Genomic DNA, 23,477 nt, shown 5'->3' on the forward strand with positions numbered 1-23,477 from the left:
AAAGTAGGAATTGAGCACCTCTGCCTTTTCTTTGTCATCTGTTATCATTTTGCCATCCTTATTTAATAGCTGAACAACTATTTCTTTCCTCTGCCTTTTACTATGCACGTAGCTGAAGAAAGCCTTTTTGTTGTTTTTAGCATCCCTCGCTAACCTCACCTCGTTCTCCGCTTTAGCCTTCCTGACGCCATCCCTGCAATTCTGTGCTACCTGCCTGTACTCTTCCTTTGTTACTTGGCCTTCTTTCCACTTCCTATATGTGTCCTTTTTTGTTTTCAGGTCATCCCTAAGCTTTTTGTGAAGCCACATTGGCTTCTTCTGTTGTCTTCCACCTTTTCTTCTTGTTGGAATTGTTTGTGATTGTGCCTTGAGAATTTCCTTTTTTAAAAGTTCCCACCCATCTTGGACTCCTTTTCTCGCTAGCATTGTTTGCCATGGGACCTTACTGATCATTGTTCTGAGTTTATTAAAATCAGCTTTCCTAAAATCCAGGGTACGCGTTTGAGTACACTCGGCTTTTGCTTCCCTTAGAACCAAGAACTCAAGTACAACATGGTCGCTTTCCCCCAGAGTTCCTGTAACTGCTACTTGATCCACTAAGTCATCTCTGTTGGTTAGGATCAAGTCAAGGATAGCCGATCCTCTAGTTCCTTCCTCTACTTTCTGTAGGAGGAAGTTATCCGCCACACAAGTCAGGAATTTCCTGGAGGGGCCATGTTTTGCAGAATTTGTCTCCCAACAAATATCGGGGAAATTGAAGTCCCCCATTACTACTACATCATGCTTCCTTAAAACATTGGCTATTTGCTTTTCAAAAGTTTCATCCTTGGCTTCTCCTTGATTGGGTGGCCGGTAGTAGACTCCGACCACCAGGTTCCTTTTATTCTTTGCTCCATTTATTTCAACCCAGATGCTCTCGATGGGGCTACCAAGCTCCTCCTCCTGTATTTCTGTGCAGAGATATGTATTTTTCACATACAGTGCAACCCCGCCTCCCTTTCTGTTCCTCCTGTTCTTTTTGAACAAGTTATATCCTTCAACTGCTGTATTCCAGTCATGAGAGTCATCCCACCAAGTCTCAGTTATACCTATCAAGTCATAATTTCCCTCCTGTATTAAGAGTTCAAGTTCGTTCTGTTTGTTTCCCATACTCTGGGCATTAGTATATAGACATCGAAGACCATGTGCTTCATAGTCTGGCTTTCTTCCTACATGTGTCTGAAGACTATTATTGGGCGCTATCAGCGCTGTTCTCTCCATTGCAGTGCATGCGCCTACGTCCATTGTTACCCCCAACATTACATCTCCCTTCCCCGTAGGATTCAGTTTAAAGCCCTCCTGATGAAGTTCTTCATGCTGTGGCCAAACACATTCTTCCCAGCCTTTGTGAGGTGCAACCCATCCCTAGCCAACAGCCCATCTTCCAGGAAGTATAGCCCGTGGTCCCAGAATCCAAATCTCTCTCGTCGGCACCACCTTCGTAGCCAGTCATTCACCCGGAGTATTTTTCGTTCCCTTTCTATCCCTCTTCTAACTACTGGAAGGATGGATGAGAAAACTATCTGGGCCCCAAAGTTCTTGAGTTTCCTTCCCAAAGCTTCAAAGTCTGACGTGATCTCTTCGTAGCTCCGCTTGGCGGTATCATTTGTTCCCACATGGATGAGAAGAAAGGGATACCTGTCAGTGGGCTTTCTGAGTGCAGGCAACCTTTCAGTCACGTCTCTAATCTGTCCTCCCGGGAGACAACATACCTGGCGAGTCCACGGGTCTTCGCGACATACTTGGGTCTCGATCCCACGCAGCAAGGAGTCTCCCACTACTACCACTCTTCTCTTCTTCTTCTTGTAGGCCTGGGTTTCATCGCCTCTGTTTGACTGACCTTTAGCCTCTTGCTCACTCTCATGCAGGTTCCCCTGTGATTCTTCCTCTGCAGGCTGTCCTCCAGTCTCATCTGCAAGTACCTGGAATCGGTTCCACAGCTCCACCGCTTCCACTGGTGCAGAGTGGCGTCTAGTTCTTCTTCTCCTAACTGTCACCGTTTTCCAAGGAGTATCCTCTACTCCATTTTTCTTCTCCTCAGCATTTCCCACTTCTGCCTCATCTTGCTGTTGCTCTTCAAGCTTCTGGTCTGCCCTTTGCTGCTGTGGTTCCCCCATTCTGTCCAAGAACTCTTCGTGTTCTCTTATTCCCCGGAGGGTTGACAGTCGCCGCTCCAGTCCACTTACTTTTTCCTCCAGCAGCATGATCAACTTGCACTTGTTGCAGGTGTAGGCCATGTTGTTCTCAGGCAAGAAAACAAACATGGCACACACCTTGCAGGTCACCACCACTGGAGAGTCTTGTCCTTCCATAGCCCCGTTTCCCTTTTTGTGTCTAGCTTTGTGATTGTTCTAGACTAGCCTGTGCCTGCTCCTCTACTCAGTAGAGGTTAAAAGCAGAGTCCCACTGGTGTGGAAGTGTGTGTTACAAGACAAATAAATGGGAAAAAGTTAGTTAAAAAAAAAAAAATGTTAGGGGCCTCCCCCTTGACCTCCCCTGCCGAACTCCCCTGGCCAACTCCTGTTTGCTCCCCCTGTTCGCTCGCTCTCTGGGAGCTTGCCTGCTTCTGTAGTCCGTGGACCAGCTGGAGCAGCTTGCTCTGCTCTGCTGTGCTCAGCTGGGAGGCGGGAAACAGACTGAAGCTTCCCGCCCAGTCAGCTGCTGGGAGTACTCAGGCCACACCCCTCCAATTCAGTTGGAGCTCTCAGAAGCTCCTGGTGAGCTCACAGCCAGTCAGAAGGATAAAGGGCAGCGCCCTGGGCTTCCTGCAACCCACTTACCTCTTAGCCTCTGTCTCCTTTGTCTCCTTTGTCTCTTCAACCACTGCAACTCCCCTGGCCAACTCCTGTTTGCTCCCCCTGTTCGCTCGCTCTGTTCGCTCGCTCTCTGGGAGCTTGCCTGCTTCTGTAGTCCCTGGACCAGCTGGAGCAGCTTGCTCTGCTCTGCTCTGCTCAGCTGGGAGGCGGGAAACAGACTGAAGCTTCCCGCCCAGTCAGCTGCTGGGAGTACTCAGGCCACACCCCTCCAATTCAGTTGGAGCTCTCAGAAGCTCCTGGTGAGCTCACAGCCAGTCAGAAGGATAAAGGGCAGCGCCCTGGGCTTCCTGCAACCCACTTACCTCTTAGCCTCTGTCTCCTTTGTCTCCTTTGTCTCTTCAACCACTGCAACTCCCCTGGCCAACTCCTGTTTGCTCCCCCTGTTCGCTCGCTCTGTTCGCTCGCTCTCTGGGAGCTTGCCTGCTTCTGTAGTCCCTGGACCAGCTGGAGCAGCTTGCTCTGCTCTGCTCTGCTCAGCTGGGAGGCGGGAAACAGAATAAAATTGTAGAATTTTATTGTTCTAAACTGTTTTATTGTACGCTGTACATCGCCCAGAGTGGCTGGGTGACCAGCCAGATGGGCGAGTAATAAATTTAATAATACATACATACATACATACATAAGTTTTAGTTAACTAAGTTTTAGTTAAACCCATTGGGAGAAATATAAGCAAACTAACTGCAGTGCTTATTCGGAAGTATTTCCTACAGTGGGGCTTGCTCCCAGGTAAGTGTGCATAGGATTGCAGTCTAAGATAACAAAATGTTTCCATGTGCGTTTGGAGACTTACGTGTTGAAGTATGTAACAAGAGTGAGCTTTTCAAAAATTAGTTATTTTTAAAAAAAATCAGTTAATTTAAAACATATTTGGAGAATTGAAGGAAATATTCAGCGCATGCAAGGCACCGTGTGTATGAGAGAGCTGCTTGTAGCTGCCCTGGAATCAATGATGAAGGGCAGCATAACACTGTATTAAGTAAATCATAAAAGTAACTATATTCCAAGGAGAGAGGAATAGTGTTCCCACTGTATACTTTATAGGTGTTGGGCACCTAACAGAGCTTAAGACTTAAGTGGCCAGGTTTTGGGGTCTGTGGGGCAGGGATACTTGGTATCAGTCCAAGGGGACAGAGGAAAATGGCACATTACAGAGCAGGCATGGATCAAGTTTGAGGCCAATCACGGAGTCCAAGACAGGCAAGAGGCCAAGTTCCAGAGGTTGCAACCAAAGGTTTAAGGGGGTGGGTTTGAAACATGAACTGGAGCTAAACTGGTATGGTCTTCTCTAATAAATGGAGATTATTATAAATGCCATAAATAATAAAAACACTGTAATGCTTAGAAAGATAGTGGAGTGTTGCTATCTCTTGAACCTCTGGTTGCTTCAGGCTAGGATCCACTGAATAACTGGAACAATACTATGACCCGGTTCGCATGACACGCCGGGCTTGCTGTGGGGTAATTAAGCCATGTTGAGCCACGGCACATGCCAAGCACCATTTTGAATATGCAGTCCCCAGTGGGGTTGTGGCATGTCATGTGAACCTGGCTATTGGGGGTTAAACATCCCTTGCATAGCCCTTCAACATACTGAGGGCTGCGTGTTGTGCGAACTGGGCCTCTTGGAGAGAGAGGCACCTGCTCCTTCAGTCAGGGAAAATTTGCTCAACTAGCAGCTGTCTTCACTGGTCTCCTTGGGGTGTGAAGCTCTCTCTAAATGCCCCGGGGCCAAATGAAATTGTGTGGGGACACGTTTAACTCTTGGGCTGGAGGTTCCTTGCCCCTTCATTGCATGGAAGCATTCTTAACATGTATTCTGACCTAGGGCTACTTGTCTAGTTTCCAGTCTAGAGCAACTCTTTTTGTCACTTTCATTTTTACATGCTGAATAAAATGAGTTTGTATTGTGTTGAACATTGACTCACACCAGCTCCAGCTAGCATGGCCATTGGTACAGAAAAGGGCACCTAAAGTGATCAAGGGGCTGGAGCATCTCTCCTATGATAGAAAGTTACAAGAGCTGGGGTTGTTTAGACTGGAAAAAAAGGAAGGCAAGGGGAGACTTGATAGAGGTGTAAAAAATTGTGCATGGTGGATAGGGTGACATTTTTCTCCCTCTTTCAAAATACTAGAACCTGGGGTCATCCCATGAAGCTGAGTGATGGGAGATTCAGGACAGATAAAAGGAAGTACTTCTCCACACAGCACATAGTTAAACTATGGAATTCACTATCACAGGATGTAGTGACAGCCATCAATTTGGATGGCTTTAAAAGGGGGTTAGACAGATTCCTGGAGGAGAATGGCCACTAGTCCTGATGGCTCTATGCTACCTCTGGTTTCAGAGGCAGTATACCTATGAACACCAGTTGCTGGGGAGCGTGGATGGGAGGGTGTTGTTGCGCTCATGTCATGTTTGTGGGTTTCTGGTTGACAGCTAGTTGGCCACTGTATGAACAGAATGCTGGACTAGATGGACCCTTGGTCTGATCCAGCATGGCTCTTCTTACATTCTTAAATGCTGGGTGTTGTAGTCCAGAAGTTAGGAAAGGATGACCCTAAGGTCCCATACCCCTTTATTCAAAGATGTATCCCCCTTTTTTCACTGGAGTTAAATCACCAGCCTATGATTTAATAGGGGTAGAAGAAACCAGGGGAGAAGCCATGATAGGATGGACACAGCTTGATATGGGCCCTACCTTATCTCCATCTCCATTAAAGCATACAATATAAGTAGAGTGCCCAATGTTTGAACAAAAGTTCACAACTGTGTTTACCAAGTCTTATCCTAACATTGCCTATGGTAATGATGCTCCGTTATAGTATCGAATGTGTCTGAAAGCTCTTTTGTGTATTCTGGATATAGTGGCTCAACTTCACCAGCATCAGGGATGACCAAAGTAAGTCATGTAAACTGTAGCTATGTTCAGCAAGCACAAGTCTGATGTTCGATTGACATTTGACTGTGAACTGATGAGACGTTCAAAATGAGATGTTCAATTGACACAGGGCAATTCTTGAAAACAATAGTATGTTGGCAAAATCTAATGCGTCAAATTCTGTTCTTTGGTCATTGCCTTCTGGGACAAATAAATATTTTTTTCCCCTATAAGCACTACCCTTCATAAGCCTGCACAGTCAGCTGAATTTTTAATCAGTGGGCTTCTAAATTATTATACGAAATGAGTTGCACGATGGTTTAGACAGCAACATGTAGTTTTATTTGGACACTTGAATTTTATTGTAATTGTAACGAGCTTCACTGAAAGCTCCAATGACAATTTAATGATCGTTGTTCAATTATTTGTGTTGGGCAAAATTGCTGGTCCCTACATCCCTATTAGCTTCTGAGTCACGTACAAGGTTATGTTATTGTCATATAAAGCCCAAAACAACCTGGGACCAGGATACCTAGCCAACTGCTTTCCCTTATATATACTCAGATGACATTTAAGATCATCAGAGGAGGCCTTGCTGGTCATTCCAAAGCGAATTCAATGTCGCCATGAAGTACCCAGATGGCAAGCCTTCTTTGTAGTGGCACCCACCCACTGGAAAAGCCTCCCTCAAGCAGTTCAGGAGACAGAAAATGTGACATCTTTCAAATGCCTCCTGAAAACACTCTTGTTCACCCAGTCTTTCCCTGGGCTGTAAATTAATTACACCACTCTATTTTACCGCTCCTTGATTTTTTACTGTAGTTGGTAATGTTTTTAATGCTGTGTTTTAACGTTGTGTTTTTAATATTGCATTTTGCTATTATGAACCACTGAGAGATTTTATTTTATTCAGCAGTATATAAATGCCCACAATAAATAATAAATAAATAAAATTATGGTTTTCTGTTTTGCGGGCTTGCACATGCTATTCTGTGTGTTGACAGGTTCCTCCAAATCATGGATTTATTTATTGGGTTGTTATTACCCCATTGTACTTTTATCAGAGCATGGTCAGGCACCAGGATGGGGGCAAAATGTATCCTGGACAGTAGTGACGTAAGCGATTCTGAAATAAAGGAAGATAACTTTGTAGTAACTTGGTATCCATTCTTAATGTTTTTCCTAGAACTGAATGTTGAAGATGGATCTCCAACTAATTGGTGTAGTAGATTCTAATCTGGCGTAGAAACGAACCAATTAACAATCGATACAACATTTTAATTGTATTATCTACAGTTGTATTGACAATGTATGTGTGTGACTGTATTTGACATATTGTTATAATAATTTGTTAGTTTTGGGGCTTGGAAGAGAGGGATTGATGTACCTGCTATTGTTGGAAAATGCAAATAAATAATATTTTTTAAAAAGACAGGTTCCCTCTTCCCTGAGTTTTTTATCGGTTACTATTCTCTCTGCAGCCTACTTTATTTGTTAGTCCTGCGCGATTCCAGGCAATCTTCTGACCGGTGTTGTCTTCTCTTTGCAGAAGTGCCTAGCTGCCATTCCATTTATATGAGGCAAGAAGGCTTCCTGGCTCACCCAAACAGAACAGAAGTTAAGTGTGTGTGTTTTCTTACTTTCTCCCTATCTAGAAGCAGAATTGTAGTATATACATAATGTAAAGAGAAATATGGTGGTGCTGTTGAAACTCTGATTTCTGTTGCACGATTTTTGTTTAAAGCCTGGTTATACTCATGCAGTTGTGTTTTGCAGAACAGGCATGCATGAGCTCAGGAAGAAATTCCAGAGTTTGGGTGTCTTTTCTAAGATAGAAGAACGTGTTTTTAATTACAACACACTTCCCTCTATCTTCAAGCATGTTGTGATTACCTGAGGGCACACCTCTGAGCCACTGGTAATTTGAACCCATGCTTTAAAGTAGGTGAAAGTGTGCCAGAGGCCTACTGTCTCTTTGGAGCTCTAAACCCAGCATCATGGGGGTTGTTGTTTTTTGAAGGGAGAGAACACATGATATTTGCTTTGCTTGATTGCCTCTCTGTGTAGTGAGGAGCCCCATACACTTCATACAGGCTCTAAAGAGGGCAAAAGCCCTTTCGAGAATGAACCAATCCACCCATCGATACGAATAGTGCTTTGAAGGCCAGCCAGTATGCTTCCTGGTAGAGCAGAATGTAAGCTTGAGTTTTCCGGCTCTTAAACCCATGAGGAGCTGTACCGCGGCTGCATTTGCATGTAATACTAAGCCATGCTTCACATGTTATGCTAAACCACGAGCCTTTGTAAGCCTGACCAAAGCACTGGGCTCACATACTCCCCCCCCCTCGCACTTTCCCTGATTCCTGGCTTAGCACTGCATATGAACTAGGAATTGTGGTTGAAAACAAACTCTAATTTGTTAAACAAGCCAAGGTTTGTAGTTGGCTTGTTTAGCAATTGACTAGATTCTGTTTAAGCCACAATTCCTGGTTGGTATATAACAGCTTTCCCCACCTTGTTGCTCTCCAGATGTTTTTGACTGTAGCTCTCATCAGCCCCAGCTAGCATGGCCAATGGTCAGGGATGATGGGAGTTGTAATCCAAAGCATCCGTAGGGAACCAGGTTGGGGAAGGCTGATATATATAACAACAACATTGGAATTGGGGAAAGTGGAGCTAAACACGGCAAGAGAGCAGAGGTGGGGCGGGGGAGCCTGACGTTTTGCTCACTCTTGGAGTGCCTCTTCTATACATAGTGCTGAATCCTGGCTTAGTGTTACATGTGAACCAGGCCTATGTCATCTGTCTCATTTTTTGTATACTACTCTACTGGAGCCTGATCTGGTAACTTTTCCGTGGCAGGGCCGTGTGAGATAAATTATTTGCAATTTATTTGGGAAGGTTTTCGTTTCGACCTTTAAATCACAGTTCTCTATTTTGCTTGGTAAAATCAGTATTTCAATGTATATGCAGTGGTGGGGAGTTTCTCACAGTAATGATTGGCATTTTGTGCTTCAGCAGAATGTTCCGTTATTAATTAGTGCTCTAGTCAGGAACAATGTGACCAGTCCAACATATTTATACGGTTGGACCATCAGTTTTAAGACTTACTTTAACGGGCTGTCTGCTCTAAGTTGGCATTCAAAATCCATTTGGTGAATAAACTTACCCTTTCCCTAAAATTACAGGTTGTATGTATGAAAAGGGACCGAGACAGTTTTATGATGACACCTGTGTTGTTCCAGAGAAGTTTGAAGGTATATTATACATATATTGTTGGGGGGCGGTACTGTTCCTTGTGTGAAGAGTTGGAAAGGGAAAAGGATTAGTATCTTTTCTTTTTTCACCTGATAAAAAAGGGTTAGCAGCATAAGCATTCCAGTTCAAGGCAGTTTAACAGACCATTTGCTGTATGCCCAGCCAAAAGTTGACCTTTGCCTCTGGAAACCAAAGCTGGCTTTTCAATAAGATGTCATTTTATTTTTGCAAGCAAGAGATTCTGTACTCAGAGACAAGATAAAGCACTGTAGTTGTAGCTGTTCTGAGGAGTCCTAGGTGGATTTCCATTGCACTGATGGTCACATACAGCTTGTTACTAGAGATTTATTGAAAGCTGATCCGGTAATTAACGAAGCAGAACAGAAAGCAGCTACTCTGGATTTACTGATGACTAATGCAAACTCTTGTCTTTTTTATTATCCATGAAAGGATGAGTTATGGAAGACAAGTGCAACAGAGCTATTCAAGGGTTTCTGTATGTTTTAGAGAAAGCTTTGCTTTGTTGAATGCTGTATTAGTTTGTTTAATGAACCTGATGCCTAAAGACTAGAATGTATAATAGAAGTTATTTTCTAAAAATGTTTTTGAGGATGGCTAACTGGTATCAAATGTTCTATAAAAATAAACAATATTCTTATTACTAGACGTAAATCTAGCAGCACGTATTTTGTGGGGAGAACTGTTAATGAGGTTAATGTTGCTTTTGTAGCCAAAGGAATCTGGACCGGTATTCCATGTCACATTAAATGCACTACTCTCTGGCTTTTGGGAGGAGTTGATTTGCAAAACCAACATCTAATTGATTTAAGCGGCATCATAGAGATGTTACTGAGAAGTAAGCCCCATTGACTTCAATGGGATTTACTTCCAGGTAAGTGTGTACAGGATTGCAACTTTAGTTGTTGATTTGGTGCAATCTCCATACAACTATGGAGTTTAAAACAATTTCTGTAACGTTAGTTATTGCTCCCCAAAAGTGAGAACAATTTTTTAAAAATTTAAAAAGAGGACTTACAGTGATTATTTCCAGCTTTGCAACTGAAGTGTGCCTGCTGGTGAATTGATTATTTAATAGATTTATAACCCACTTTTCTGGGAAAAAAATCCTTCACAAATTACAACTTCATTAAAATGATGCAAGAAATAATCAAACCATAAAAACAACATTCAATACATAAATTGTTAAAATAACAAATGAAATATAACAAATGAAATAGCAGCAGCAGATAAACCTTAGTTAAAAGCACAGTATGCTAAAAATAATAAAATGTAGGCTGGAATAAATAAGCCTTTTAAGTCCTCCTAAAAGCCAGTGAAGAGGGGGCCATATACACATCCCGGGGGAGGGCATTCGAAAGATGTTAGGCCACCACAGAAAAGGCCCTGTCCCTGGCACTTGTCCAACTCACAGCTCTTACTGGTGGTCCAAAGAACAAGGCCTCAGTTGCTGATCTTAAAGCTAATACAGGTTTCTGCATGGCGGCAGAAGCAGCAGCAGGAGTCCCCATTCCTGCCGTCATGCGCAAACCCCTCACGCTGTCGTTGTCAGTGTCGGCAAGGAGAGCACGAGGGGTTTGCGCATGGTGGCGAGGACTCCTGCCGCTGCCACCATGCACAAACCCCGAGTTGCGGTGGGGACCCCGCAGGTCAGCTCGCTAATGCAGGCTGAGCTGAGGGCTCAGGGGAAATCTGTCGAGCCCCAAGGTGGCTGGATTACCCCACTCTGGACATGCCTACATATTAGCTACGGAGGTCTTCTTTTGGCAGGTGAATATCTTGGGACCACGTTATCTGGCAGATTGTCTACCTAATATAGACCTGTGTGATCGCTAGGATCATCTGAGGTGGCCTTGTTGGCTGTACTGTGACCTACAGGGCATGGTCTGAAGGCATATGAGGTAGCCACCTTGCTGAAGCTAAGCAGGTCTGGGTCTGGTCAGTGCTTGGAGGGGAGACCACCTGGGAACCGCATGTAGCCACCCTGAGTTCCACGATAGAAGGTATAAACGTATTAATTAATTAATTTGGCAGCAACCCAGAAGCGGGCCTCTCCGTGGTGGCACCCACCTCATGGAAAGCACCCCCCCCCCAATGTTCAGGAAGTGCCAATGGTGGCATGTTTTAGGTGCCTGCTTAAGATCTGTCTCTTTCCCCAAGCCTTCCCTGAATGATTGTGCTGCCCCCAGTTACTTTATTAAGTATTTACTATGTTTTTAGTATTTGATTTCAAATATTTTAACCCATCAGCTTTTGCATTAATTCTGTATATTTTAATTTTTTATTTTATCATCTGCTCAGAGATATTTTTTAGATATGGTAAAATACATAGCATATGCATGGATTAAATAAATAAATGTTAGTGACAGAATCGAAACATTCAGACTGGATAGGAATCAGCTCTATGGACTTGAATGCCAACATGTCAACCTTTGACTCCCCTTTTTGACACTGAAATGCTGTATGCAATCCTCCAGATGTATTGGATTGCAACACCCATCATTCCCAGCCGGTATACCCAATGGAGGGCAGCAGGTTGGGGAAGGCTGCTGGGTGTCTCATTGCTGGTACCTGCTGGGGCCATTTAGAGTGCTGCTGTCCTAAGCCCCGCTTCATATATTAAGTTGGGCACAGTGCTAAAACAGTGCAGTAGATGAGCAGGCAGGCCCCTACATTCCACCTTGCAGAGAGCTTCTAGGGCAGGGATGGGGCAGGTGTAGCCCTCCAGATACTATTGCACTGCAACTCCCATCACCCTTAGTCAGAATAGCCACCTGGAAGGCCACACGTTCCCCATTCCTGTGAATGCTCAACTGTGTTTTGCTCAACTGTGAGCAAAAAAAATAAAAGAGAGCAGGGTACAATATTACACCCCACCCCTTTATAAGGGGGAAATCATGGAAGCAGGGCCTGGACATGATTGGGTTCACACTGGGGGTTTCCCCATGCTGCTTCAGTATAGTCCCACTAAACATACGAACAGTAGCTAAGAGAAGGAGGCAGCGGCCATAAGTAGCATACAAGCCTGTTGTTCCCTCCCTGGTTTTCTGTGGTGTTCAGTAGCTAGGAGGAGGAGGTAGGTTAGGGCTGCTGGTGGGCCGCTGGCCAATTTCAGGTTGGTCATCCTAATGCTTACTGTGAATCTTGAAAAGAATGTTGAAATGGGTGACCTTGATCTGATTCAGGAAGGCATTGAGGTTTAGTGCAGCCTTTCCTACCTGATGCCCTCCAGATGGGTTGGAATACAATTCCCATTATCCCCAGTCAGCAGGGCCAAGGCCTGGCTGGTGTTCATGGGAATTATAGTCCAGTCCATCTGGTTGGCACCAGGTTAGGGAAGGCTGGTTTTGTCATATCCAGTTGTCGAGAAAACCCTAGTCTGCACTTCTGCTTTGTATGTTTAGGACACATTGGTGGTGGTGGTGGGTGTAGGTTAGTTAAAAAAGGACATCATACAAGGCTGAAGTTGGCCCAGCCAGTGCTCTGGATCTACGTTGTCTGCCTCTTCTCTTCTTTGCAGTGCTGTGGCAGTACATGGAAGCATTTATTTATTCCTTTATTTATTATTGCATTTCTATACCGCCCCATAACTGAAGCTCTCTGGGTGGTTAGCAACAGTTAAAACCATAAAATACAACAACGTAATAAAACATAATATACAACTTTTATAAAACCAGAGTAAAAGCCAGCAGCAGTATAAATATCTAAAAATATAAATGAAACATTTTAAAACAACAAAAACTGAAGGACTAAAATGCATGGGAGAATAAAAAGACCTTCACCTGGTGCCAGAAAGACCACAATGTAGGGAAGGGTATTCCGCCACTGAACAGGCTGTCTCTTTAATAGCCACCTGCCTCGCGTCATTTGATGGGGTCACCTGGAGAGAGACCTCTCAAGATGATCTTAGGGTCCAGGCAGGTATACATTGGAGGAGACCATCCTTCAGGTAACCTAGCCTCAAGCCCTGTGCTTATTATTTTTGTATAAAGAAATAACTGCTGTGCCTGTCACTGTTGTATTTCATATTAAGTATTGTTCTATTATTATATTAACTGTTCAAAGCCACCAAGTAGCTAAAATATGCATTATAAGACCATGGTAGAAATGTTTGTAGAAATATAAAAAAAAATAATGATGCCAGAGTTTGTTTTCTCTCTAGTACTTAAATGTACAAGAAGGACCCACTAACATTGTCTGATTTGTTCATGTATGGATAGAGTTTACTTATGGTGTGGGATATTTAAATGACATATTGTTGTTCAGTCGTTCAGTCGTGTCCGACTCTTCGTGACCCCATGGACCATAGCACGCCAGGCCTTCCTGTCCTGCGCTCTCTCCCGGAGCGTGCTCAAGTTCATATTCATTGCATCCGTGATGCTATCTAGCCATCTCATCCTCTGCCGTCCCCTTCTCCTTTGGCCTTCAGTCTTTCCCAGCATCAGGGTCTTTTCCAGGGAGTTTTCTCTTCGCATTAGGTGGCCAAAAAAATGACATATACCACCTGCTTAAGTTTTATATATTATTTGGAGCATTAGTTGAGAGTTGGTTTATTTACTTCTGATACTTATGCCTGTGTCACTTCAAGCAATGGTGGAGCATTTTTATGCATAGTTTAAAAATTAGTTTTACTATTCACCTTAGAACTGATTTTGCTAATTTCATCAAACATAATGTTGACACATCCATACACTGATGACTTTTCTGAAAGTCAGTCTGGTACTCTGGGAGTTGGAACATATGCTAGCCATGGTTTTATTTAGCATCTCATCTTGGCTTTCTCTTTTTTTCCTGGAGTGTCTGACACATCTTACTTGTTTGTTTTCTTTAGTTTCTGTAGCAAATTTCCCATTTAGCAATAAGGACATGGTTTGGGCTTGCGTATACATTTATGGTTAAAGATCAGCAGAAGCAATATCTATCTTCCGTTTTTAAAAGGTTATAAAAGTTAGTAAGACAAAACATGTGATTCTTTGCTTTTGGAAATATTCATCCTCTCTACCCCCAGCCCATCTCTAAATTATGTCTGTGTGGGTGTGTGTTGGCGTGCACCCACTATATATCCATGTCGAGGCATATCACAGTGAGATGCGACACTTTATGGAGCCTTCACACTTACCATTCGGACCCCTGACCCCATGTGATTTCCAAGGGAATGGGTCAGAGGACAGTGGAGTATAGCAGAAGGTTGGCTTAATAAATATTGCAACATCATATACCTGTTTTCTGCTTCAGAATCTGGTTGTCAGTCACGTGTGTCTCTCTGTTTACAGATTACTCAGTTGTAATCCGAATCTGATTGAAAGATGAGAGTTTAAAGGATAAGATTTATATCTAAACAGTAATATTTGATTGTCAACAGGTGTCTCTGCCTGTGTTTGAAGTAGACTTCTTTCAACTTTTTTGGTTGTGAAGATCCTTGTGCAAACAGATTTAATGCAAAGTAGTTACCTACCATAGCGCAGGACTTTAGGATGCTCTGCTTTGCGTCGAAGTGGGAAATGGTGCTTTTTTGCTCAAAGATCAAGCATTGCAGTCATCATTAGCAGGGGGCAGGGGGTAATCTCACTTCTGAGCTTTTCAGCTGACAATTCTGTGTGCTGCTCAGTGAGATTATCTTAAAAACTGTCTTGTGTTAAGCATTTGAATTTTGCAGGCTTGGGGGAGGGGCAGTTTATAATTTTTAGATTGGCCGGGTGTAGTGCTTCTCTGATTTTTTGCCTTTGCAATTGATATAGTGCTTTTCAGAAGAATTGCTAATGCACAGCTAAACCATGCTAAATATGAGCCCATCTTGTATGCAAGTCCATTGCACCAAAGAGGAACTCATCTATCCGCAGGATTTGCGTGCCCGTACATAAAGCTCATGCTGCTTAAATCCTAGTCAAATACTCTGTCAAATTTCTCTTAGATGAATTTGCATGCTAAAGGCCTTTCAGTCAATAGGTTTTTGCAGATATATAAAGCATGCATTGCATTTCCAAATGAGGGATTGTACGAAGTATTGTATACAAATGGAGTCCTTCAAATACCAAAGCTGTTATAAAAATGGGTTGTGCTTTGTCAAGACTAGGTCTGGTGTAACGTTTGCAAGTTAGTTTTGCATAGATTGGGTCTGGGACAAAGACATGAAACTGCAGTGATGCGAGTCTGAATTTAGCCATCTTCTAAATAGTTGTATTTGGCTTAAGTTGGTATTGATTGATTAATTGCTGTATGTGCCTGTATGCATCCTGTATTCTTATCATGTGTATTGGACTATCGCCAAAAGGAGGGGTAGTATATGCAATTTTGTAGGCTAGAATGGTAATATATATTCTTTCCCTATTGGTGTTGGCTCATCCCAGCCTTTGGTCACATGAACTGGGTTTCATTAAGCATTGCTTAATAAGCAATGTTTTGTTTTGCATAGGAGATATTAAGCAAGAGCCGGGAATATACCGTGAGGGACCCACATACCAGCGGCGGGGCTCCCTTCAGCTGTGGCAGTTCTTGGTAGCCCTTCTTGATGATCCATCAAACTCTCACTTCATTGCTTGGACTGGCCGAGGCATGGAATTCAAGCTGATTGAACCAGAAGAGGTGAGCAGAAAGAGTATGAATCTCTCTCAGCCTGCCTATGGGCATTTGGTCAAAGTGCATTACTTCATTGTTTTGTCGAAGTCTTTCCCCCCATATTTTATCTGCAAAATTGACAATGCATTTGTTTTCATAGTAGTCTTGTGCATGTCTGTGAGACATTCAGACCTAATTTTTAAGATTATCTTCCCCTGCCCTTGACTATAGCCTTGTACAGCCATTTGGGCCTATTCTGAAGTGTTTGTGACTGGTGGGGTCTTGGACCTGCTCTTGGAAGTGTGCACGCCCAGCCCCACACAAATGAAAGCTCACAAGAGCCAAGTGAACTGGACATGTGAATGTGGAAAAATCTTGAGGATCACATGTATATCTGCACATACAACCACCCTATTAACTCAAGATGCTATTCACATCATTTCAGGCCTGTACATTGCTGAGTCCTAGATCCAGCTTCCACCATGCAAAGGAATCTAATTCTTCCACAGGCCCTAATGTCTGAACTGGGGATATTATCCTATTGTGTCTGTGTGCTCCTGGGACCCACCACTTGCTCAGTGGGGCTTTGGCACGTCTAAAAAATAATCCAGAACGAGTAGAAATGCTACCAGGTCTGAACTTCAGAGTAGGTTTGGGCTATTCTCATAATGGTTTGGGGAATTCTGAACCAAAATGGCACCATACAGTCACAAGAGGAAAGTATTGGAGGGCTAGGGGCAACCCCATGGTTTACAGAAGTAAAAAAAAGGGTAAGGGGTGGGCCAAAACAGCACAGTGAGGGATAGAGCATGCTCTGTAGACACAGAACGTTGACTTGTGTGGGGGAAACAGAGAACCAGTGGAGAGGAAATGTAATAGAGTATTCTGGAAAAGGACACGGCACGGAAGAGGGCTTAAACCATGAACAGGAGCACTCCACATTGCAACTTCTTGTGTCCTGCAATATATTCCATGAGGCATCTAGATTAGAAAACCTTTTGTTTATATATTTTACTTCTAGCTTGGCCTTTTCCTTTGAAAAATATATCTGAAAATAAATTAGTTTTAAGAAATCAATGTTCATCTCTTTCTGTGACAGGTGGCACGTCGTTGGGGGATTCAGAAAAACAGACCAGCCATGAACTATGATAAACTTAGCCGTTCGCTTCGCTATTATTACGAAAAGGGAATCATGCAAAAGGTGAGCAGTTAATGTGGCATTAAATTTCATTGGAATGTTGTGTGTTAATCTACAACCGGTTTCTAAGGGCAACCAGCTGTAAATTGCATTGTTCCAACTGGTTTGTTACCAGCCTAGGGAAGTGCTGCAAACATTTAGATTTTTATCTCTTTATGGGATGGGTTCCGAGTCTACCTTCCTACCCGCATTGTCCCCAGGTCCTCCCCTTTCTCCTTCTAATCATCATTGCTTCAACCTGCTTTCTTGACAGGCAGACCCAATGAGCAAATAGGCAGGGGCGTCTACTGCTCCTCCTTCTCACCACCACCATTCTGGCCTCACTGGGCCAGGATGAGAGGCAGGTGAACGTTGCAGTGGTGAAGCGGAAGAGCAGGTCCAGGAGACACTTGTCATTTTGGCCCTCAGCAGGTGCCCAACCATGCCGGTTTTCCAGGCCATGCCTGGAAAAAAGATTCCACTTCTACTTTTAATGCTCCCCCTCCCCCCTCTCTAACATTGCTCCTAAGGTTGCTGGAGAGAGATACGTCTACAAGTTTGTTTGCGATCCTGAAGCCCTCTTCTCCATGGCCTTTCCGGACAACCAGCGCCCCTTGCTGAAGACTGACATGGAACGTCACATCAATGAAGAGGACACCGTGCCTCTGTCGCACTTTGATGAAAGCATGGTCTACATGCAAGAAGGAGGCTGCTGTAACACCCACCCTTATAATGAAGGCTATGTGTATTAACTGCGGTGACACTAAAGAAGCTCCCTGCTCCTGCCCGCCCCCCACTCCCCCAAGTTTCTCCTCTTTCGTGAGACCAGGAGGAAAGCTGAATCCCCTTCAGTTGGTTTTGTAAAAAAGAAAAAAAAATTAAAAAAGAGAATAAAATAGTACTATAAAGGGGCTTCTCCTGTTGCATTACTCCTATGGTCTGCCATGGACGGTGCACTTTATTTGAAAGGGGAAGATTGGGATCTAATGATTTATTCTGTGGAACAAGAACGAAAGGGTGGGCCTGCTTTATCTCTCTCTCTCTCTCTCTCTCTCTCTCTCTCTCTCTCTCTCTCTTTAAGATTGGGAACGGAACATACAGGTTTTAAGTACAACAAAGCTGTATCATGTCTCTTTTTGTTTCATATTGGCTAAAAGATATTGTACATGTTCTCGGGATATCCATAGTACAGTTAATTCTAGATGTGATCGATTGAACTATTTGTACACTGCTTGGGGAAATACCTGCCATGGTCACTCCCCCCACCCCCTTTCCTTTTGCCACACCCTAGACTATTTTCTGCATTTTAAAAAGACATTCTACTGAGTCAGACAATTGGTCCATTTAGTTCAGTTTTGTCTACACTGGTTGGAGCAGCTCTCTGGGGTTTCAGACAGACATTTTTCCCAGCCTTAACTGGAGATGGCAGGGATTAAATCTGTGGAACCTTGTGCATGTAAAGCATGTGCTCTACCACTGACCTTTGGACCAGTGACAGAAGTTGCAAGGTTTGATCAGAGCTAGGCACACCACTGCACCTTTCCATTTTTGTTTTTAAAGCCAAGTTTTTTTGTTTGCTTGTTTTCAGTTTGCCCTCACTTTCTTTATTTCTACTTATCTTTCATGCTGCCCTGTATTCATTAATGGGTCATTAAGGAAGGCATTCACTGTGGACTGAAGAGCACAATTCCTGGCTTGAAACTGCAAATTGCAGGGTTGTAGCTAAGCTTCTTGTATCTGGTGCCATCTTGCTATGCAAGTACAGCACATCTAACCTTTTTAGATCTTTCAGTATCCACCTGAGTATAATAATTACATGTGCTGATCCATTCTGGATATCATTTCAACATTAAATATGAGATTGTGATCACAGAGGAGAAGACATATTGCGTCCTTCCATTTACTTTGATGCATAAATAAGTTATTTAATCAATAGGAATTAACTGTACTAGTTCTCATATCTCAGTATGCTGTTTAGACTACAGCAAGCACTCCTTCAGCAAAATATCCAATACACTAAATAGGTACTTTAGTAATTTTTAGACATGGTACCCATTAATATGCATTTAAACCTTTTACTGCTGTGTTACGTTGATAAACATATATACATACTAGATAATGCTAATGCTTCTGCTGCTGTCTTTTTTTCTGTAATATTCTCTTTGCTGAATTTACTATGCCCATTTATAAGCAATGCTGTAACTACAGGTAGCATTTCAGGACAAAATAGATGACTTGAACCATTTATTGCTTAGAGAAATAGCTTATGCCACAGCTGTGCTATAAGCAGCTTTTACGCACGTTGAGAAATGAATGAGTAGTAAGCTTGAGCTTGCTAAAGAGGAGCTCTGCAGAACCTTTTATAACTTTCAGTGGAGCAGAGACTTATACAAACCGTCAAAGAATACATTGAATTTGCTGTATAATGTTGTAGTGCTGGCACTGATGCTTATCAATCAACTTCGTTTTGGACACTAAATGTAAATGTGATCAGAGATGTTTGGAAGACCATTTAAAAGCAGCCTTCCGCAACTCGGTCCCCTCCAGATGTGTAGGACTACAATCCCTGTCATCCACAGCCAGCACAGGGATGCTGGGGTTGCAAGCCAAAATTTCTGGAGGATGCTAGATTTGGGAAGGCTACTTTAAAGGTTCCTTGTTTAATTTTTTGTTTAATTTTTTGTTTAATTTTGAGAAGGGTAATGTTGCAAGTGAGACACACACCTTATTCTACATAGAAAACTAAGAGGAAAAAAGTTTTAAATATTTATGAACACTTTTTCTGAAACATTTTGAGTTTCCTAGTTTGAAAAGGATAGAAATGAGGTTTGAGCTGTCCAGTGAGCATTGTAAATGGTGACTGTTCAGAGCAGTTTCTCCCCAACACACACGTTCTTTGCCAGATGCTATCAAGTCTGGAAGAAGGAAGGTGGGAATAGGAATCCATAATCATTAGCCACAGAAATAATGTTCCATTGTAAATGACATGATATCAAAGATGCCTTGAGGTGGTGATTTACTTTGCACTCAGTGTCGGTCAGGAAACCAGTAAAGCTATACATGATTTATTATGCAATTCATTTCAGACTAACGAGTCTTAGCCACTATAAACCACAGCTGTAGAAAAACACACTGGGTATACATCTGCTACACCTAGAAACATAAGATAACTGAATAGGTATATAAATCCAGGGCATGCTACCTTTACAGGAACCTCAACAGAAAGCCCTTCATCTTATCCCTGCCACTAATCAGTAGCGCTAATACTCCAAATAGCTAATATGTGTACAGAATAAAAAATCCCTACCCTTTGGTGTAGATGAGTGTCATGAAACGTTTCTAGGATCACCTAGGGTTGCTTGCCTATAGGCCAAACTTGTAATGGTGTGTGTTCAATCAACTGGTTTGGCTGTAGAGGGGGAGACGGGTAGTGGAGTTTACCATTTTTTATACTAAAAGGCACATGTGGGTGGGGGGAGAGGAGCAAAACCCACCCCCTCCCCATCTCACTGAGCTTCACTGCTTTAAGCCATTTTCTCTCTGCTCTCGTATCGGAGCTTGTCTGGGGGCGAAGTGGCTGAAGTCAGCAGTGTGTGGTGAGGTATGGCGGGAAGGGGTCAGGTTTTGCTCGTCTCCCTGTGTTGCCCCTTTTGCTGTCAAACGTTTATCCATCCACTGTGCTTTGTAGCTGAATGGTCCAGCATCAGGACTGGCCCTATGATGACCAAACTTCTGCTCCTGGGACACTCCACTCACCTAGCGTCATGGTGATGACCCCCTGTCCTGACTCCTACATCAGTTGAGTGTGCACCTGAAATCCCCTGCAACACACATGCGTTCTTTGGCAGGCAAGTTAATGTGGAAAGTGTTCCCTGAAGATAGACAATTTTCAAACCGCTGGTGAAGAAGAGCATTGGGGGAATCCAGTTTTAAGGAGGCTGTATTTTTTCCATTGAAATAGAGCCCCAATGTATGAGTCCCTTTAATGAAAAGTTCTGTGATTGCTTTTGGTTCATCAGTATTGGCTTGGAGTATTTCTTGTCAGGACAAGATGTATATTTGGTGAATGGGGTGGGTGGTTTAAAAAAAAAGCCTAACTATTCAAATATCTAAATAATATTTTTTAAAAAGTTATATATACTGTATAAGGTAGTGATTCACTGAACAAAATAGGCAATTCACCCACCATTGAATGAATTCCCAAGGGGGGAAAATTGGTACAAGAAGTTGTTATATGGAATTGATTAACCCCTTTGAAACTGTACCTTTTAAAAGAGTTTTAAGTTGTGTTTTTATTCCACATTTTTCCAGGTAGATTAATAAATCTGGCAGCTGATTTCTGAAAGCTGGTTGTTTGGATTTCTAATGAATGTATGTTTGTTTGTCATTCATTCAAGGCAACTTAAAACGTTTGCTGGGACAAAGCAGAAAATATCGTCCATTACTGTATCTAGAACAGCCTAGCAAGTGAAGACCATTGTTCTTTTGACTGGGTGTCATTTGGTGCTAAAGACATTACTGTAGAAAGGGATAATGGGAGTTAATGAATTTGGGAGGGGTGTAGTGCTGGTGGTATTTCTAAAATATGTAAACTTGGCATGTTACGTTATGGATTATCACCAAGTAATCACATTGGGGGCTGAGTTTGAGTAATAGTGACTAATTTGCTCAGCTGTGGATGAAGACTATGTAGGAAAGGGAAGGGGTGGACAACACATGGGCCACATGCAGCCCCTGCCACCCCTCTGAATTTCAGGGAAAATAAAAATATTGGGCAGGGGGGGTGGCGGCACCCACAGCAGCTGTGGAGTGTCAAAAGGGCTGAATTTCGCTTGCTTGCAAACTCAATTTGATCCTTTGAATGCTCCGTAGCCACTATGGACACTTTTTTTTTTTTTTAAGCGTTGGTGTCTGCAGGGGATATGGCCTCGGGGGGGGCGTCCAGGGGACAAAAATGGCCCCCAGACCTCCCGCAGTTGCCTATCCTTTATATAGGGTTCATTTGGGTGGTCAGAATAGGTTCCTACTCTGGTGACTCTGATATTGCCACTGGTGATACACCAGTAAATTAAGCACTGGATCAGCAAGTCAGACCTCAATCTGAAGGTGTTCTTGACTTTAAATTAGAGGCACATATACTTTTATGCATATATACGTTGGGTTGGATATAGACTAAATTATACTTTTATTTCATGGCTCTATTAATATGATTTCTGTCTGGATCCAACTCATTAATTTTTCAGTTTGCCTTTCCTCATTCCCAAGGGATTGGGTGGAGGAAAATGCTGGTAATATCACAGGCACTAGCCAATAGGCATGCATCAGAACTATAATGCCATCAATTTCAGACAAAGAGTCAGCTTTGCTTTAGTTCAGCCTGACCCAATCTGTGAACCTACAGAAGTTCTCCCCCAGTCCCTCCAGAGCTCACCTCGTGATGGAAAAAAATGTTGCTTTGAGGGCATCTTGGTTGTTATCAAACTTCCTCTGGCACTCTTAAAATGTTATATCTCTTCACCTCCAGATGGGTAGAAGAGATGCTGAAGTGCTGTGCTCGTATAAATATCCCATCATGTGGCCAAATCTCACTTCACAGCAGTGTGAAGTATGAAGCACAGTGTACACAATGGAGCACTTCAGCTGTGGGCATCACTATTGCCCTGCACACATTGCTTTAGATATGACCCATGTTGTATATATGTACATGCAGTCCTCCTGAAGTGAGAATCAGGTGTATGCATGTATGGCCTATGTCACACATGACAAGATACATGTAGGGGGTTGCATACATGTCAGCATCTAACTCGTCACATGCAGCTGACGGATGAATTGGTGAATGTGGGCTTCTGTTAAACACAGAGGCAAATGCTGATGTTTTACTGAATCCTGTTGGAGTTGACATATTCAGCATGGACTAAAAATAAGCCCACAAAATTATCTAAATCAGCCAAGAGAGTTCTAGATGATACAAAAGAAACAGCCATTAAAGAAGGGCAAATAATATTTGGCTGGTGGAGTCAAGTAGAAGGCAACAAGTAACTCATGGAATTACAGAACTACCCCATGGAGAATGTTGCATTCAGAGAATGACTTTCCTAATCACAGCTAAGGTCTTCCATATCCATATCACATGCTGGATCTGGAACCAAGGTAGAGATATATTCATTTGAGTAGACAAAAATGCATGCCCATCCATACTCTGTCCCAGCTAATCATGCGTAAATATTATTTTAAGCACAACTAGAATTGAATCAAAGCAAGAACTTAATAATGACAGTGACCAAAAACAAGGATATTTATTTCATTTACAATAATTTTTAGGCCACATTTAAAGGGGGAGGAACCCTCTCAGGGTGGTTATACAAGGTAAAAACCATACAAAGTAGACAAATGGTTACCAATAAAAATCAATAAAACCAGATTACCAATGGGACATAAGGATTAATCTAATGTGGGAGTTTAAGTTATCTGAAAATTACCTTTCTTTGTTTTAAAGAAGGAGGACGTAGAATTCTCAGGTAAGTTCATTAGACATAATGGAGACATGCTGGAAGGAGGCAACTTATGAGTATTGCATTCTATTGCCAAGAGGGCATAGTTGGGGCAGTTTGATCTGGGCTTACTCCAGGTTTTTTCTTCTAGGCTTTGACAAGAAAGTTCTAGTGCTCTTCCTCCGCCCCACCCTGGCCACCCACATACACTTGGTGCCTCTTCCATTGCTGCTGTGGGGTGATG

At 42.9% G+C, this 23,477-nt stretch overlaps 1 protein-coding gene across 1 annotated transcript in view; it reads left to right on the forward strand.

The window, feature by feature from the left end:
- ETV1 (ETS variant transcription factor 1) overlaps nt 1–21,106 on the forward strand; it is a 110,533-nt gene extending 89,427 nt beyond the window's left edge. The window contains exons 9-13 of the mRNA XM_084858657.1: nt 7,284–7,358; nt 8,923–8,991; nt 15,423–15,592; nt 16,665–16,766; nt 17,273–21,106. Of these exons, the coding sequence (XP_084714783.1) occupies nt 7,284–7,358; nt 8,923–8,991; nt 15,423–15,592; nt 16,665–16,766; nt 17,273–17,494 (638 nt within the window). The 3' untranslated portion in view covers nt 17,495–21,106. The remainder of the gene's footprint in view (nt 1–7,283; nt 7,359–8,922; nt 8,992–15,422; nt 15,593–16,664; nt 16,767–17,272) is intronic.
- The last annotated feature ends 2,371 nt before the right edge of the window (nt 21,107–23,477 follow it).

Source organism: Heloderma suspectum, chromosome 5 (genome assembly GCF_057233095.1).
Source record: "Heloderma suspectum isolate Gila_16-S chromosome 5, 16-S_ref, whole genome shotgun sequence".
Taxonomy (NCBI): Eukaryota; Metazoa; Chordata; class Lepidosauria; order Squamata; family Helodermatidae; genus Heloderma; species Heloderma suspectum.